Raw genomic sequence first — 14869 nt, 5'->3', positions numbered from 1 at the left:
ATCCTTTTACTATGAGTGGGAACCGAGCTTTCTTCTAAATAACAGTTTAGGGGAAAGCTGGGGGCCAAAAGCCTTTTAAAGGTTGAGGCTCACAGCATGAAGCCCTTTCTAAAGCTGCCGTCGAGCTCCAACTCTAGGTGGCAATTTCTCCGGCAGAGCCAAGTAAGCCTTGAATACAAGGGGAAGGATTGACCTGCTGGTCCTGCATCTCCTCAGACGGCCAGGAGGTGAAACTCTCTCCTTAAGGTGCTTCATGTCGAGTCCATAACATAAAACCTTGAATGTTGTAGTTCCATTATTAGGAGGATAATTATACACATCTAAAGATTTGCTTGGAGACATTTCTTGGCCTTAAGCTGCGTGGTGCTCAGTGACATTTAAATATCAAGCCTTGCTATTACTCTCTTGGAAACATGTCAGGATCTTTTTACAGATTTCTAATTAATGTATTGGTAAAATATGAGTAGTCTTTGTAATTGTTCCCTGCCAGCACCTGAGATAAAGCTGTTTCATCTTATGCTTCAAATTAGGTCACATTTCACATATCTGCTCAGAGTTTTTTGTTGTCTTGTTAAGCAGTATCCCATTGCTTAAGATTAACAATGACTAAGCGATTGTCAATGCAAGGCACTTCATTGTTAAAATGATTTATTGAGTTTAATGAAAACTGCAAAATTATTTGATAATTTCTAATGCTTTTTTTTTTTTAATCACCAAATCTATGGAAGATCAGAATGTGCATGGACTCATGTTGGTCATTATCTGTTTTTCACTGTTTATAGGGTCATTGCCTTTCTGAAAAGCCTAAATATGTAAAGTTTAGTGTTTTTAAAGAAACACTTAGGACGTTTTTACCAAACAATATCTTTAAAATAGCCTTTTTATCTAACCCTTTATGACTACAACATAGTTTGATGAGCACGCTGACACCTCGGTAGCCTATTTTCCCTGCATGTACTTTGGGTTGGAAGTTCCACTTCTGTTTTTGCAGATGTAACGTCAAAGGCATCCACGTTAAGTGGGTCAAACTAGCAAACAATCGAAGCATTGTATTCAGGTTAGGGCTTGCATTTGTGATATAATTGTAATATAACAAAGCGTAATTTTCAAATTGCAGAGACTGCTTTTTAATCACACTATATTAAACTCCAGTAAGACACTAAATTTCTCTCTTTATGTGGTGTAAAAGAGAGTTGCAGCTTGCAGAAGATTCATGCATGCAAGCACAAATAAACACTTTTTCACACAATGGTTACAGTAAAATCCTGCAACAATGGACTCTGGGTAAGCAAGCTTTCAAAAACTGAAAGCCTGGGGTGAAACTTCTACAAGCTTGGGGCTAGTGCAAAGGAAAGTCGAAATAAAAATTCAATTTTAGTTAATTATAATCGCAATTTAGATTTTTGGCAAAATTGTTCTGCCCTAATTCAGGATGGATTTTGTGCATACTCAGAAGGGACCAGCATCCAGCTTAATCCCGTAACCAAACAACAATAAATAAATAGATGATCACGTATGAGCGCAAGCTATGAGAACCAGCACAAGAGTGCTGCAGTTTTATCTTTTGGCCACAGGTGGCAGTGTCTTTAGGAAATTCCATCATGCTTCTGTTCATTCAAGACAAATGCATAACACACCCAGTAAAGAAGGTTGGTATAATGACATTTCAATTTAAAATCAGGAATTAAAAAAATCTTCCTTAATTGTCTTGCACTCTTGCTAAACTAAAATTTGTTTTTATGTTCATTCTTATATTTACAAAAAATCTTTTGCATTTTTTGCAATTTGTCCATCTGTAGATGCATAATCGATTCTTTATTTTTAAAATAACAGCGGTGTTATTGAAACGTTTTAGGAAAAACAAAATGGATTTAGGATTTCTGTTGGATGCTTTTTTTTTTCTTATAAAATTTTTATACGGAGGAGGCTGTTTTCTTTTGGGGATTCATGTTTCTTACCTACAGACCCAGAGCTCCCATACCTGGTCTTGGGATGATTTGAGGAGGAGGGAAAACTATGAAACAGCTGCATCACAGATTAAGCTTCACATTTTCAGGCAGTGAGAATATTAACACTGATGGAAGTTTGACATATTTTGTCAGAATCAATCAAAGTTTTAGTTTAAAGTGTCACTCCTACATTCTTCCTCTACAGTAATTACTGCCAAAGTTCAGATTTTCCACGTTTCAATTAAGATCTGATCAATTCACCCCCGTTGGCTTATTGTATGCCTCACATCTGAATGGCGTTATTGAACAATATAGCCCAGCTCCCTGCTGGTTCTGTCTCTGATGAATCCTTTTCACGTCAGCCGCTGATCATCTCTACCACACGCACCGGGATTGAACCGCCGTCAATGTTCTCTTGTCGCAGGCTATTTTATTGTAAAGCCTTTGCACACACCATGTGCTCAGCAATTACTTTTACCATTCTGCCCTTCACACTGAATAGCCAGAAAATAGCACATTCTGTACGTTGAATAAAACACCTTTTATTACATTGATCTATTTTATGACAGACTTTTTTTTCTTTCTTTTTTTAGCGGGGGGTTTACATATTTCAGGCAGTCAACTGTGATTATGATCCATTATATTTTATCCAACTAATTAACATAAGTGATGGACTAAAAAAAAGTGAACATAAAAGCTTTATATGTCTGTCTGCTGAAGATTTAATGTCAGTGTAACAATGAGATTTTAAAATTTAACACCCCATAAATAAAAACTGCTTCAAGGCATCGACTGCACCAGAAGACGCACAATCTTCGGCCTACTTTAACCCTTTTACTTTTAACTAATGGGTTGTTTTTTTTTTTCAAAATGTTTAAATCACAGTTGAGCTGGTGGAAATTGGACGCCTCAAGCAAGTTTTCACACAAAGCTGCCAAAACGGGGTTACGTCTTCTTTAGTTTTTCCTCCTGTAAAAGATATAGAAACGTCTGAGCTGCTGTCATTGGACTCGGCTGACCTGACTGCTTCTTTTTGATTCCAACCACACAGCAGAGGGCCAAATGGCCCAGGACGTTGATTTATTAACATCCCAATGCTGTTGTAGCTGCTGGGATGAAAATGTAGGATGCAGTGAAGTGTGAAATGATTTGGTGTACCAAATCTACTTTTTGTAATTTCTAAAGAATTGTACAACCCTCTAGACTGTTCCAGGTGCCAGAAAACTTTTATTTTCTTTATGTGAAGTTTCTATGCACTTTTTAGAGTTTTAACTTCCATTGAAATAGTTTCTTGCTGAGATTTGATTCTGAATGTATTTACTAGATTACCAGCAGACTTTCTTTTATGAGGATTTTTCCATTCAGACCAATTATTACTTACTCCTTTTGTTTAAATTGCCCAGATTCATTCAAGATTCTCATAAAAAAATCAGGGGTTGGTTTTATTATGCCAATATGTTTATTTCCATCTTTATTTAAACTCCTCTGATGTTTTTGGCCCAGATATTTTTGCAGGATAGTGACACATTTGGAGAAAAAGGGTGTTCAATCATGACTTATAAGGTCTACCTATTATTGGGTCTTATAGTAACATGTTGAAATTATATTTTTCAAACTTCCTCTGCAAAAAAAGGAAATTAACGTTTGGTAAAAGTCAGTTTGATTGTTTTCTCTTAACAAATTTTAAATCCAAAGACATTCCCTTACCTCAGGCGTAAACTCTTAAGTGTGACATCTAATTAGATTTAAATGGAGACTCTACGAGTATTCCTACTTCTAAAGTTTACAGTTTACTTTTGATGAAAAAACGTCAATGACAGGATTTTTAAAAATGATTTATCATTTTAAAATGTCATGTTTGTGACTGATATTTGTTTGTGCTGGGGTGGGGTAGCATATCTGTATATCTCAAACAAAACTATAAATAACTACGTAAGTGTCATCAAAATGTCATTTAAATGCAATATGTGTTAACCTTACTTTATGAAGTGATTAATGTTTTTCACTCTACATACATCTATCACCACAAAGACTGTAATCAGAGGCACACACATTATGATTTGAATAAGTGCTTAAAGTTGTGTGGGGATAAAGTGATTATTTTAGTGAAACGGTTTCAGGAAAAAAAAGGTTTTTATTTTACTGTGGCATGCACCACAATCACTTAGCTAAATGTAGCGGAAACTTATTTTTCCCGCTTCATGCGCTAGTCCACCCAGTTAGCTTAGCTTAGAGTCCGATTGAAGCTAACGCTACATATGGTATATTAATGGGAAGTTAAGCATTTTTGTAACTTGGAAAAAGAGAATATTATGATTTGAACATTTTCTTGAGGAAGACAAAATGAGTCAAAAGCGACGGAAACTGAAGCGGTTTCTTATTATGAGAGTTTGAAGTTGCAGAAAGCTGTTGTTAACGTCAGTGGTTTGACTGAGTCTGCCTGAGGTAGCGGTGACATGAGCTGTCATTACCTTCCTCCATGTTGGAGCTATCCCCTCCTTTGACATTAAGATTTTAAGAGTTTCATGTATATTTCCTCAACACTATTTGGTTGCATTAAAAAAAAAAGGAAATGTGTCCACATAAGGCATTTCCTGTTATTTGTAAGGTGCATTTAGAAAGGCTTCTTCTGCTCTCAAACAGGGCTGTTAAAATTACTCATACACTTAGAGCAACAGAGAGGCTGATTATGATTCATGTTTCATGCTTTAGTTGTAGTTTCCCTGTGCTTATCAGTAAGATTATACCTCTTTTTATTTTTGTTTTTCCTTCTGGAGGAGGACTGGGAGCATGACGAGGCGAAATTGAGCTATTTTATTAAGCAGACTTTTAGCTGTTCAATTGTATTTTCAATGGCTAATAAAAGAGAGGGGGTGTTGCACCTACAACTGCTGCTGTTAAAACTGGAAATACATCAGTTTGACCAGAAATGTTTGAACAAAAAGCCAGCTGAAGGGCAGTTTGCAGCAACAGATGCTTAACCCTCCATGCAGAAAGCTCCAGTTGCTCTGTAACTTTTTCTAACTTCTCATTAATTGTGGTTATAAATCATTAACACCCCTCTGATATAAGGAATCAGGACATGCTTGCATTGCTGTTACAGTCCAATTTTTCTTTGTTAAAGTTGACTATATTGGTAATAGATAAAGTTTACTCAAAAGAGAACACACCTTTATTCTTTTAAAAGGATTATTTCACTCTTGTTTTTTTGGGTCTGTCCCGTTTTGTCATGAGCTCCAGTCTGCAAAAAGAATCCATCAAACGTCACCTCATGACATGTGCTAATAAGCATGTGTGCGTCATCACCGTATCACTTCAAAGGCATTAAAAGTCAGCTCTGTTGTGACGGGTGCTGCCAAGCTGTTTGTGCCGAGGTGTAAGAAAAACCCAGCATGCATGAGTGAAATAATAATTAGGCCACCAAAAGGTTTCCTTTTTTTTTTATTTTTTATGAAATAGATCCAAACTCAATACAGTGTCAGACACATCTGTCAGAGTATAAATAGATGACAGGATGTTGTTACATATAAAACCAACCACCTAGACTAAAAGTACTATAGCATGGTCTATTTCTGAAGTATATATTCCCCTTCCTGGCAGCCTTATTTTTCAAACACACCAAAGCGATTAATGTGAGGATCTATATCCTGACAGTCAGAATACTGGGCTACTGTAGGATACAAACAATGCTCATATAAAAGTGTGCTTTGGAGGGGGTGGGGACAGAAATGGAAAATTCAGTTTGTCTGGATGCACAATAGCTAAAGTATTTTAGTTTCTGGGACATCCTAATAATACAACAAAGCTACATTCAGTTGTTTACAATTTGATGGAAAACGCATGTAATTATTCATCTGCATTAAAATTAAACCGTATTTGTTTCCAACAGTTTTAAAATTGCATATTGCTGAAGATTTAAAAGCAAGTTTCACGTCAAGTTGAACTTGATCAGGAATCAGTTTGTCGTAGTGCTGCAATAAAAAGGCTCTCCTGTGCACCGTTTCACCTTAAATGATGCGTTTTCTCTCCTATTCAATGGGAAAAAAGACGACATATCTTCCACATCAGTGTTTTGACCCACTGAAATGCAGTATTGATATATTTTTTTTGTTTCCTTTTTTAGTGTTTTTTTTTTTTTTTTTTTTCCAGAGCCTGACTTGGCAGAGCAAATCTTATTTGATGGTTACCTTTTGATGACATTTGACTTTTGGGAATTTGGTAATTACAGAAATGTTTTAGTTGCAGATTGAACAATGTGCTGCAGCCACACTTCTGTGGAATCCAATCAACCTACAAGGCTTCTGAACCAACACCCACCCAGAAAAAAAAAGTTTTTTTTATTTCTTGTCAAATTAACACATTTAAAAAATCTATAGGCCTGATCCTTATCCCACGTTTATCCACAGATTTTAAGTAGGTACCCACCAGTGAGAGAAGTTGCACCAATATGGATTTCCAGTATTACTTTATTGGCTGCTGACATTTACCAATGCTAATGATATTTTTCTACCCATTAAAAAAATGACCACAACCCTGGCATCGCCTCTTTGCTTGAGGTTAAAGCCCCACAATCCTTGTTGGGTCATGTTCAAATACCCAAAGAATTACCAAAGCTGCACCTAAGCAAACACTATGAAAACGTTAATATTTCGGAAATAAAAGGTGGAAATGGACAAATAGACTTACATGCAAGTTGTGCTGCCAAAATTTCATTCATCTCCAATTTTAGGCCCTCATCTCTAATACTGAATTTATCAATTTGAACCTTTTTAATAATATAGGTTGATCCTTTCCAGTTGTCTTAGTGAGCATTTTCTAAGTTGTATCAAGTAGTTAAATTGGATCCGTTGAAACGTGTGTGGAGTAACTGAAGAGTATCAGGTTAAATACAGGAAGTTAGATCTGTAGAAGATATAACCTATTTAGATGATGATCAAAGCTGGGCGTATGAAACCTGGGGAAACTGATCCTATTACATCTAAAGCATCGGATGTTGTGGCTATTGGTGGTTGTCACTTCATTCAATTGCTCTCTCAATAAGTGTGTCCTGTCCTCTGAGTCCTGATGAAACTTGCCTTGCACTGTAAAGCTGAAACAGATGGCTGAAATATTGTAGGCATTTTTTACAACAAAAAACAAAAACAAAATGAAAAACAGGCCAATTTGAAGTAGGAAGGAGATCAAAATGTTGGATCAGGCTGGTTAGTTGTATTCCACCTCCCAGAAAGCTCACTTAAGATATCCTTTAACTGACATTTCCTGAAAATAAGAAAAAAAAAAGAAAAAGAAAAAAAAAAAGCAGGGTTTTACTGAAAAACAACAAAAAGTTTCACCTTTGGCATCTCTCATTAGGGATTTGCATTACTAGCTTAATTAAAAATGAGGTTTTGCTATGATTAGAATGTTGATTCTTACAAAATACAGCCAGCATTTTGAAATCCAGTTTGTTTCATGACACCAGGATCAGGAAGCCATATTCAGACCTGGTGTTGCCATGTTTCCTGGCGGATCAAGATAAGCCTAGTAACAACTGTTAAACTTGACTTTAAACCCCCTCAGAGTGATTGATAGTTACCCACTCTAAATGCTAATAACCATGCAATCTAGTCACACAGTGGCTTTTTTAGGGGTCAACAAACAGATCCATGGGTCTTTTTATCATTCAAACTATATTCATATGCAGACATTCTCTTGATTTTCGTTCATGAAAGTCTCTTTTGGTAGTTATTTTGCTTACAAGCTGTTTATAAGTTTCAATTCAGTTTATTTATATACTTCCAATTCACAACACATGTCATCTCAAGGTATTTTACAGTTCACCAGATCATACAGTCAAATCGATTCACGTTTCCTATCTAAGGAAAACCAGTTGATTGCATCGACTCATTCACTTGAATGCAATCCCTCGCACTAAGCATGCTTGTAGCGACAGTGGAGAGGAAAAACTCCCTTTTAACAGAAAGTGTGATAAGTGGTGAAGAACACATTTTGGACTTTACATAAGTCACCCCTCACTCAATGAAAAATATTGAACAAAATTAATCGGAACAAAAAAAAAAAAGAAAAACCTTAAGTATAAATGGATCATGTTCTCTCCTCCTAGTTGCAGCCTTCATTCCATAACTGCACATTCAACATGTAGAGATTTTTTATACAGGCTGTATTGGCTCATAATGTGGTAACTGCATTTAATTCAGTTATTTCTGAAAGAGATGAGAAATAAACTACACTTGTTCAACCGCTACTCATTAGCTGTATGCCATCCCAGGCCACGTCTGCAGGTAATCTGTAGGAAGCTATTTCTAACCTGTGAGAAAACAATTGGATTAGTCAGAGGGAATGTTACCACCGGCTGTAATTAAAATCTCAAAAAAACAAAAAACGTCCTTAAAACATTTGGAGTGCAGTCACTCTAGTGTTTTCTTATTGATGGATGTAGAAATACATTACGGTCTTTTATTATATACATGTGAAGGCGTGTAACTGCAGTCCAAGCCCCATAAACAGACCTACTCCCAAGATGCCTTCTTAAATCCAGATGCCTCCTCTGAGTTGAGTTGTAAAACCTCTCTGATACCTAAAGCTGCTGTTTTTACAGTGATCAGAGACCAGATGAAAACATTAAGCCGGGGCCTTCACTTTTATTTGGTTTTCTTTACCTTGCAGTCATAACCCCAGACGGATCAAACTAATCTAACATTTCTGGTCATGGATGAGTCTGTCTTATAGTTATATCACTTGTCATATAGCATACATTTTCCTTTCATAGAAAACAAACATTACCCCCTGGTAGTCTTTTACAGCAGTAATATCAAACATGTCAATACTGTGATTACATTTTATTAAAAGTCCTTTATTTAATGCTTGGATTTAGTTGGTTTTTTATAGCTTTAATTATGGCTTCCATGTCTCTTATCTTTTAGGTCATCTGCAGATTATGCGCTTAAAGTTACACATGTAGCTAATTATAAAAGGGGCGGAGGACTATGATCCACTTGATTATGTGGCTGATACTAAATGAAGCACACTGTATAGCTTATGAATGGCGACGAAGCTCACTTAGTCATGGTGATGATGACGGCCCCATCCTAACAGGAAGCTGTTAATCAGTGAGACAGAGGAGGCAAAGCTAAGCCACTGGCTCTTTGCTATGATATAAGGAGTTCATATAGGCTTCATTTTTCTCATTTATTCTCTGAAATCCACCCAGGAGTGTGGCGTTGTAGTATTAGGGGTATGAGTTTCTTATCTAAAAGAGGCTGCTAGTCATCAAAGGCTTTGTGGCCTGAAACCACATAGGCAGCTATGCATTAAATTGCTAATGCGCCCGGCAGAGCTACGTTATCCGTCCCATCGACGTGACAAGGGCATGGATGAAACAATCCGTTCAGCTGTCCATGAGATCAATGGAAAATGGGTTTTGCGGATTTTGCTTGGCAGTGTGAGGCGTCGTGTCTTTAGAGACCTTTCTTTGAATTGGCTTTGTTTATGCTTCGCTGATTTGACAATTGCTGAACAACAGGGCTGAAGTGCATGACCAGTTCCATCTACTTCCTGGGTGTCTCTGTGGGAGAACTCTCACACCTGCTGATTTGATTTTACCCTTTCCTGCATTCTGGGGTTGGTTTAGTTTGTTTTTTTTCTCAGTATATCTATGGAACAAGTCCCTTATGTGTTCACACTTATAAGTTTTAGATCTTATCACCTGCATGGATGTGCTGTATGTTAATGAAAAAAGCTGAATTATCATTTCCCAAACTCTGAGATAAAAGACGCTCTTCTCTGTTCAGCTAAAGGGTTGATCTTGGTGTTGGTACCTCAGAACTCGGGTTGTTGAGGAATTTGATTGCCAGGAAAAGCCTTAAGGAAAAGGATTGTTTGCAGATGTTCTAATTTTGAGGACCAACTTTTTATTTTTTTTCTATATACAAATGATGAACTTGGAACATCTTGATAGCTTTAAGAAGTAGGAGAGCTATGTCATATGTCTTCCCCCTCTTTCTAAACCTCATTTCCTGTCAGCATATTGTCAAATAAAGGCCACTATTTCCAGGTACACAAAAAAAATGGGGAAGTTTTATGCAGGATTAGCTTTAAACAATATATTTAAACTCCAAACATCTCAGGGAGCCTGGTGGATTCCCACAGACTCTCAGACTTCTGGAGCAGAACTCCTCAGCCAACGCATATAAGGAGTTTTGCTAAGAAAATGAAAATCTATTTTGGATATAAATACTATCGACTCTTTGCATCACCTTGAACTTCCCCCCTTGTGAAACACTGATACCATAGTGATATGAGGAAGTTGCTCTTCAGCAGGGACGGAGCATTCAAAGTCTGCATTGAGTTAAATATCCACCGTTTGCAAGGCTCCATTTATGCAGTGTTAGTTCTTAATTTTGACTTGCTTAAAATCAGATAAAAGCCAGACTTTTCAGAGATGAACAGCAGCTTGATGTATTTAGTGCAACGTTGCCTCATGGGACGATTAAATAAGACTACCTTATTTGATGAAAAATGAATCAAAGAATTTCTGTGGGGTAAAACAGCTTTTTATTCACACAAGGTTATCATGTTCACTCTTGTACTGCGCCCAGGTAATTGGCTTATAGCCGACTTCTCAGCCTCGCACATGGAGTCTTTTGCACCATTCATTTGAGCCTGTGATTGAACCACAATGCATCTCAGGTTAATTAGCTGTGTGGTGGAGAAGCTGCCCCTGAGAGTTCAGTCTGGAGTTCTGCAGTTCTCCTCGGCAGCAGTTTTCTAAAGACTGTCAGCGCTTTCTCTTGGCTGTTTGACAGCGTTCCAACCGCCTCGGCTTACCTCAGCTACAGCCGGAATTGGGTCCTCTTTAAGTGGGATTTCTGATATTTATTCTTGGATGCTGATTTAATTATTCAGTTAGGGGTAACCCTGAGACCTGTTGTGTTTATCATCTCCGCATACCATTGAATTAAATGATCTGAGCAGTCAGCAGGAATTTTTTTTTTACCCGTCCTGTTTTATTTTTTTTTTTTTTTTATGAAGACACTGCAGAATTGAAGAAAAATACTAAAATATATAAAAAACATATGTATACAAACCAAAGCCTCAGCTGGAAGTGGTTGGCATCACAACAAAGCCTGACATTGTGAATCGAGAACTTTCTTGTCGTGGCTCATACAAGTCAAAGGAGCTTAACATTCCTTAGATCCTTTTTAAAATCTGTGTATAAAATATCCTCTCCATTCTATTGTGTTTTTCGGTTTCTACTTTCATCTCTGTCTTTGACAAATTGATCTGAACGCAGCATGCCATCTTCATTTTGCATTATAATAAACCATCCCTGTTTTCTGCTTTTTGCTGCTTCAGGTTCAACTACAGATCAACGCACCATCTCACCACAAATGGCTTCTACGAGTTCCTCAACTGGTTTGATGAAAGGGCCTGGTACCCCCTGGGCAGGATTGTTGGAGGAACAGTAAGTGTCTCTTTGAAACAAATCAATCCAGCTGTAAAACCGGGCTTTTCTTCTTCTGTTTATTGCATCCATGGCTGCATTTAACAATGCTCATAAAGTAGCTGGGTTTTTTTTATGCCCTGAATGTGTCATGCTGGTGAAAATAGGCTCAGATTTGCTGGTTTTATGTGGGAATGAATGAGTTTGAAATTAAAATCTTAAAAATCTGCTTGATAAAGTAAACATGTTACATGTTTAGGTGTATCATAAAGTTGTTGCAGTATTACTAACACTGCCAAACGTGTTTGAACAGCCAGGGTTCCCATAGTGTCTAGAAAAGTAGGTCATTTGAAATCAGTAGTTTCATTTCCAGGCCTGCTTTGAGTATGGAAAAGAGAAAATGAGTGTTGGAAAAATATATTTCCAAACAATATAGCTTACCCAACTGTTTAAACTGTATATAATATAGTGCATGTTCCTTTCTCCCTCCTTCCTATATGCATATTATTATTTTTCTTTCTCTCTTCTCTCTGTAAGCCTCTCTAAATCCAGCCTGAAATGCTTTGGACTATGGTTTTGGCCCCAGCAAAGTGCTGTTAGTTAAGAACGCTACATTTGGTTAATGGCTAAGCTCAAAGATGTTACTTTTCTTTGCTTTAGTAATTCATGATTTCTTAAGAGCCTTGCTTTCGACAACAGTTTATTAGCTTTACACAGTTATAATAGCCTGCCACCGCTTCTTTTGTCCTTGTAAAATACCCCAAACCATTTTTATTGATACACTGCACACTATTTTGGGATATTTATTTTTCAACAAAGTGCTCTATAGGGAGCTTTTTTGTTGGTACAGAAACACATTTTTAACCAGGCCAAATGGTGTGTTGTTTTGTTTCATTTCTTCTCATAGAAGCAATGACAAAATAAAAGCTGTTTTTTTTTTCTCTGTGAAAATGCCTTCAGACATATAAGTATTGGAACCAATTGAAAAGGCACAAAAAGCTGCAAATATCTTTGAAAGGCTTGAAGTGGCATTGGACAAAACCAGATTGAAGTGTTGCTTCTTAAAATGAGTGAATGGGTCTGGCACGTTTCACTTAGTTGAACAGCAAAGTAACTGCAGAAATTATTCAGGAAACATTTCAAACCACCTGGTTCTCTCAGCTTCTAGTAGCACTTTAGTGTTGGATCAAATCTGAACCATCATTTCAAATTGATACATTGACTCGAAGGCAATCCCTTACACCAAGCCTGCTTGTAGTGACAGTGGAGAGGAAAAATTCCTTTTACCAGGAAGAAACCTCCAACAAAACCAGACTAGACCAGGCCATCTGCTAAGGCTGACTGGAGTTCAAGGAGACGGAAGAAGACGTACAGAAAGAAGCAGATACAAAAGGCAACTGTCGACCAGCTCCACAGGAAAAATCACACAGCCAGGCAGATGAGCTCTTAAGCCAGCTCCCATGACTAAACTGGAAAAACAGGCCAAGATCCAACATCTATACAAAAAGGTGTTAATGGCAGCAGCACAGCTATTTCTCTCCAGGATGGTGTCACAGCCAAAAAGGAATGGACAAGATGAAATTAAACTCTGCAGAATGGGTGAATAGAGATCAAATTAAGCAAAATTATAAAAAGGAGTCCCTATGTCCTCCAGCGGTCTAAGCCTATAGCAGCATAACTATATCAGCCAGAGTTAAAGCTTGGGCACAAATTGGTCTTCCAAATGGAAAGAAACTCGAAGCATACTAAAATTAGGACGTTGTTGTCTGCTTTATGAATTATAATGAATGCAAAAAAAAAAAAAAAGTTGACATGAAGTGGTAAAGTACGCATAAGCTTTGGGGGAAATGGAAAATAAAGTCTGTCAATCCCAGGGGAAAAAGGTCAGGTTTTGCCTGTTTGGAGTCACAGAGAGCTAGTTTGACAGAATAGGAGATAACAATCAATACGATGTTTTAATAAGCATAACTCTTTACCCAAGATGGATAAAGTAAAATGGTGATCATTGAGAAAAAACAAAAAAGGAGTGATAGTACAGGACACGTGCAGTTTATCACGCTCCTCTCTCTATGAAGGGGGGGAAAAAAAAGCTTTGTAGAACTTTACAGGTTGATCTTAGAATCACGCCTCACTGCCGCCCCAAATTACCTAAACCGTTCCTCAGCCGTGTTTTCCTTTAATAATTCCCATTATATTTTGTATAGAATAGAAACTGGTGTGACCCGGGCTTAAGGAGCTTGTGAAACCCATCACAGGGGCAACGCACAGACATACAACCATGGGCACACACTATTTTTTTGAAGCATCAAGCATTCAGACTGCATGCAAACTCCACATAGAAAGACACTAGGCCAGGATTCACATGCAGAACGTTCTTACTGCAATACAATTGTGCTACCAACTACCCCCCTCATACTCCTTGACACAAATTAAGTTAAAAAAAAAACTAATAAATACAAAGCGAATGTATGTAAACTTCTGAGTTTAAAGAAATGCAAAACCATACTTTACTGGATTCCAGGACATGGAAATAGTTTTGTTGAATGCAAAACAAGAGATGTTAGGCTTGGTTTGTCATTGGCTCTGGGGCCTTTTTTTGATATTAAAGGTATTCCAGGTGATTTCCGGATAGGTTTTCTGTGCACCATGAGGGAGATGTTTGAGCAATTCTCCAGGTTTAACCAATGAAACCAAGGCGGAGTATAAACCGCCTCCAGACATCATAAATTGAAGTCAGGTTCCAGTTGCGATGTATTAACCGGCCAGATTCCCCTTGGCTCTCACTGCGTCCCTGCTTACCAGCTACCATTACTGTGGTGAATGTCAATCTGGTGTTTTTCTTTTCATCCTCTCCGTCCTCTCTGTAGTTCCTGACATCAGCTGAACAAGCCGTGAGGCTCATCTGCGTTAAATACTCCAGGTCCAACCGTCTCCCTCCATCTATTACCACACCACTCCTTTTCTTCCAGCCACGTTTCATGGACGCGGCGGGGTTACGCTCTCAAGCTCTAATTGCACTCCTTAATGATGTAGCAGGAGTTTATAATCTAAAGTCCTCAGTGTGAGGTAAAAGTGAGAATGTTTCCCAAAGTGTTGGCACCACTGAGTCCTGCTCAAATAATGAGACGGTGTCTTGTGATCCGACTCTCCTGATTCATTCCCTCACAGGGAGATGGTGTAGGCATCACTGAGCTGGTGCTACTTTGTAACAATTAGATATAGATACGCTATACACAGATGTTTTCCCCAAGCGTATGAAAAGCTCAATAGAACTTGAATGCAATATCTCCTCATTTGTTGTGAGCATTTATAATCAGCTGCTGGTTGTACACAAACCCATCTAATAATGGATTTATTGGTTCTGTTACAGTTCATGGCTACTTGGTTTAGATCTTTGTTCCCACAGGGCTCAAGCTGAAACTCATGATTAAACAAGTAATTAGAATTAGAGCACGTTTAGTCCCAACTTAATCTCATG

General features: G+C 37.7%; 1 protein-coding gene across 1 annotated transcript in view; it reads left to right on the top strand.

Annotated features, from left to right (window-relative positions):
- stt3b (STT3B, subunit of the oligosaccharyltransferase complex (catalytic)) overlaps positions 1–14869 on the top strand; it is a 107798-nt gene that overhangs the window by 31194 nt on the left and 61735 nt on the right. The window contains exon 2 of the mRNA XM_015376961.1: positions 11304–11412. Coding sequence (XP_015232447.1) covers positions 11304–11412 — 109 coding nt within the window. The remainder of the gene's footprint in view (positions 1–11303; positions 11413–14869) is intronic.

This window comes from Cyprinodon variegatus, unplaced genomic scaffold (assembly GCF_000732505.1).
Source record: "Cyprinodon variegatus isolate N-32 unplaced genomic scaffold, C_variegatus-1.0 Scaffold144, whole genome shotgun sequence".
NCBI classification, from domain to species: Eukaryota; Metazoa; Chordata; class Actinopteri; order Cyprinodontiformes; family Cyprinodontidae; genus Cyprinodon; species Cyprinodon variegatus.
Note: the sequence above shows the minus strand (reverse complement) of the source record. Positions and strands in the feature narration are given on the sequence as shown.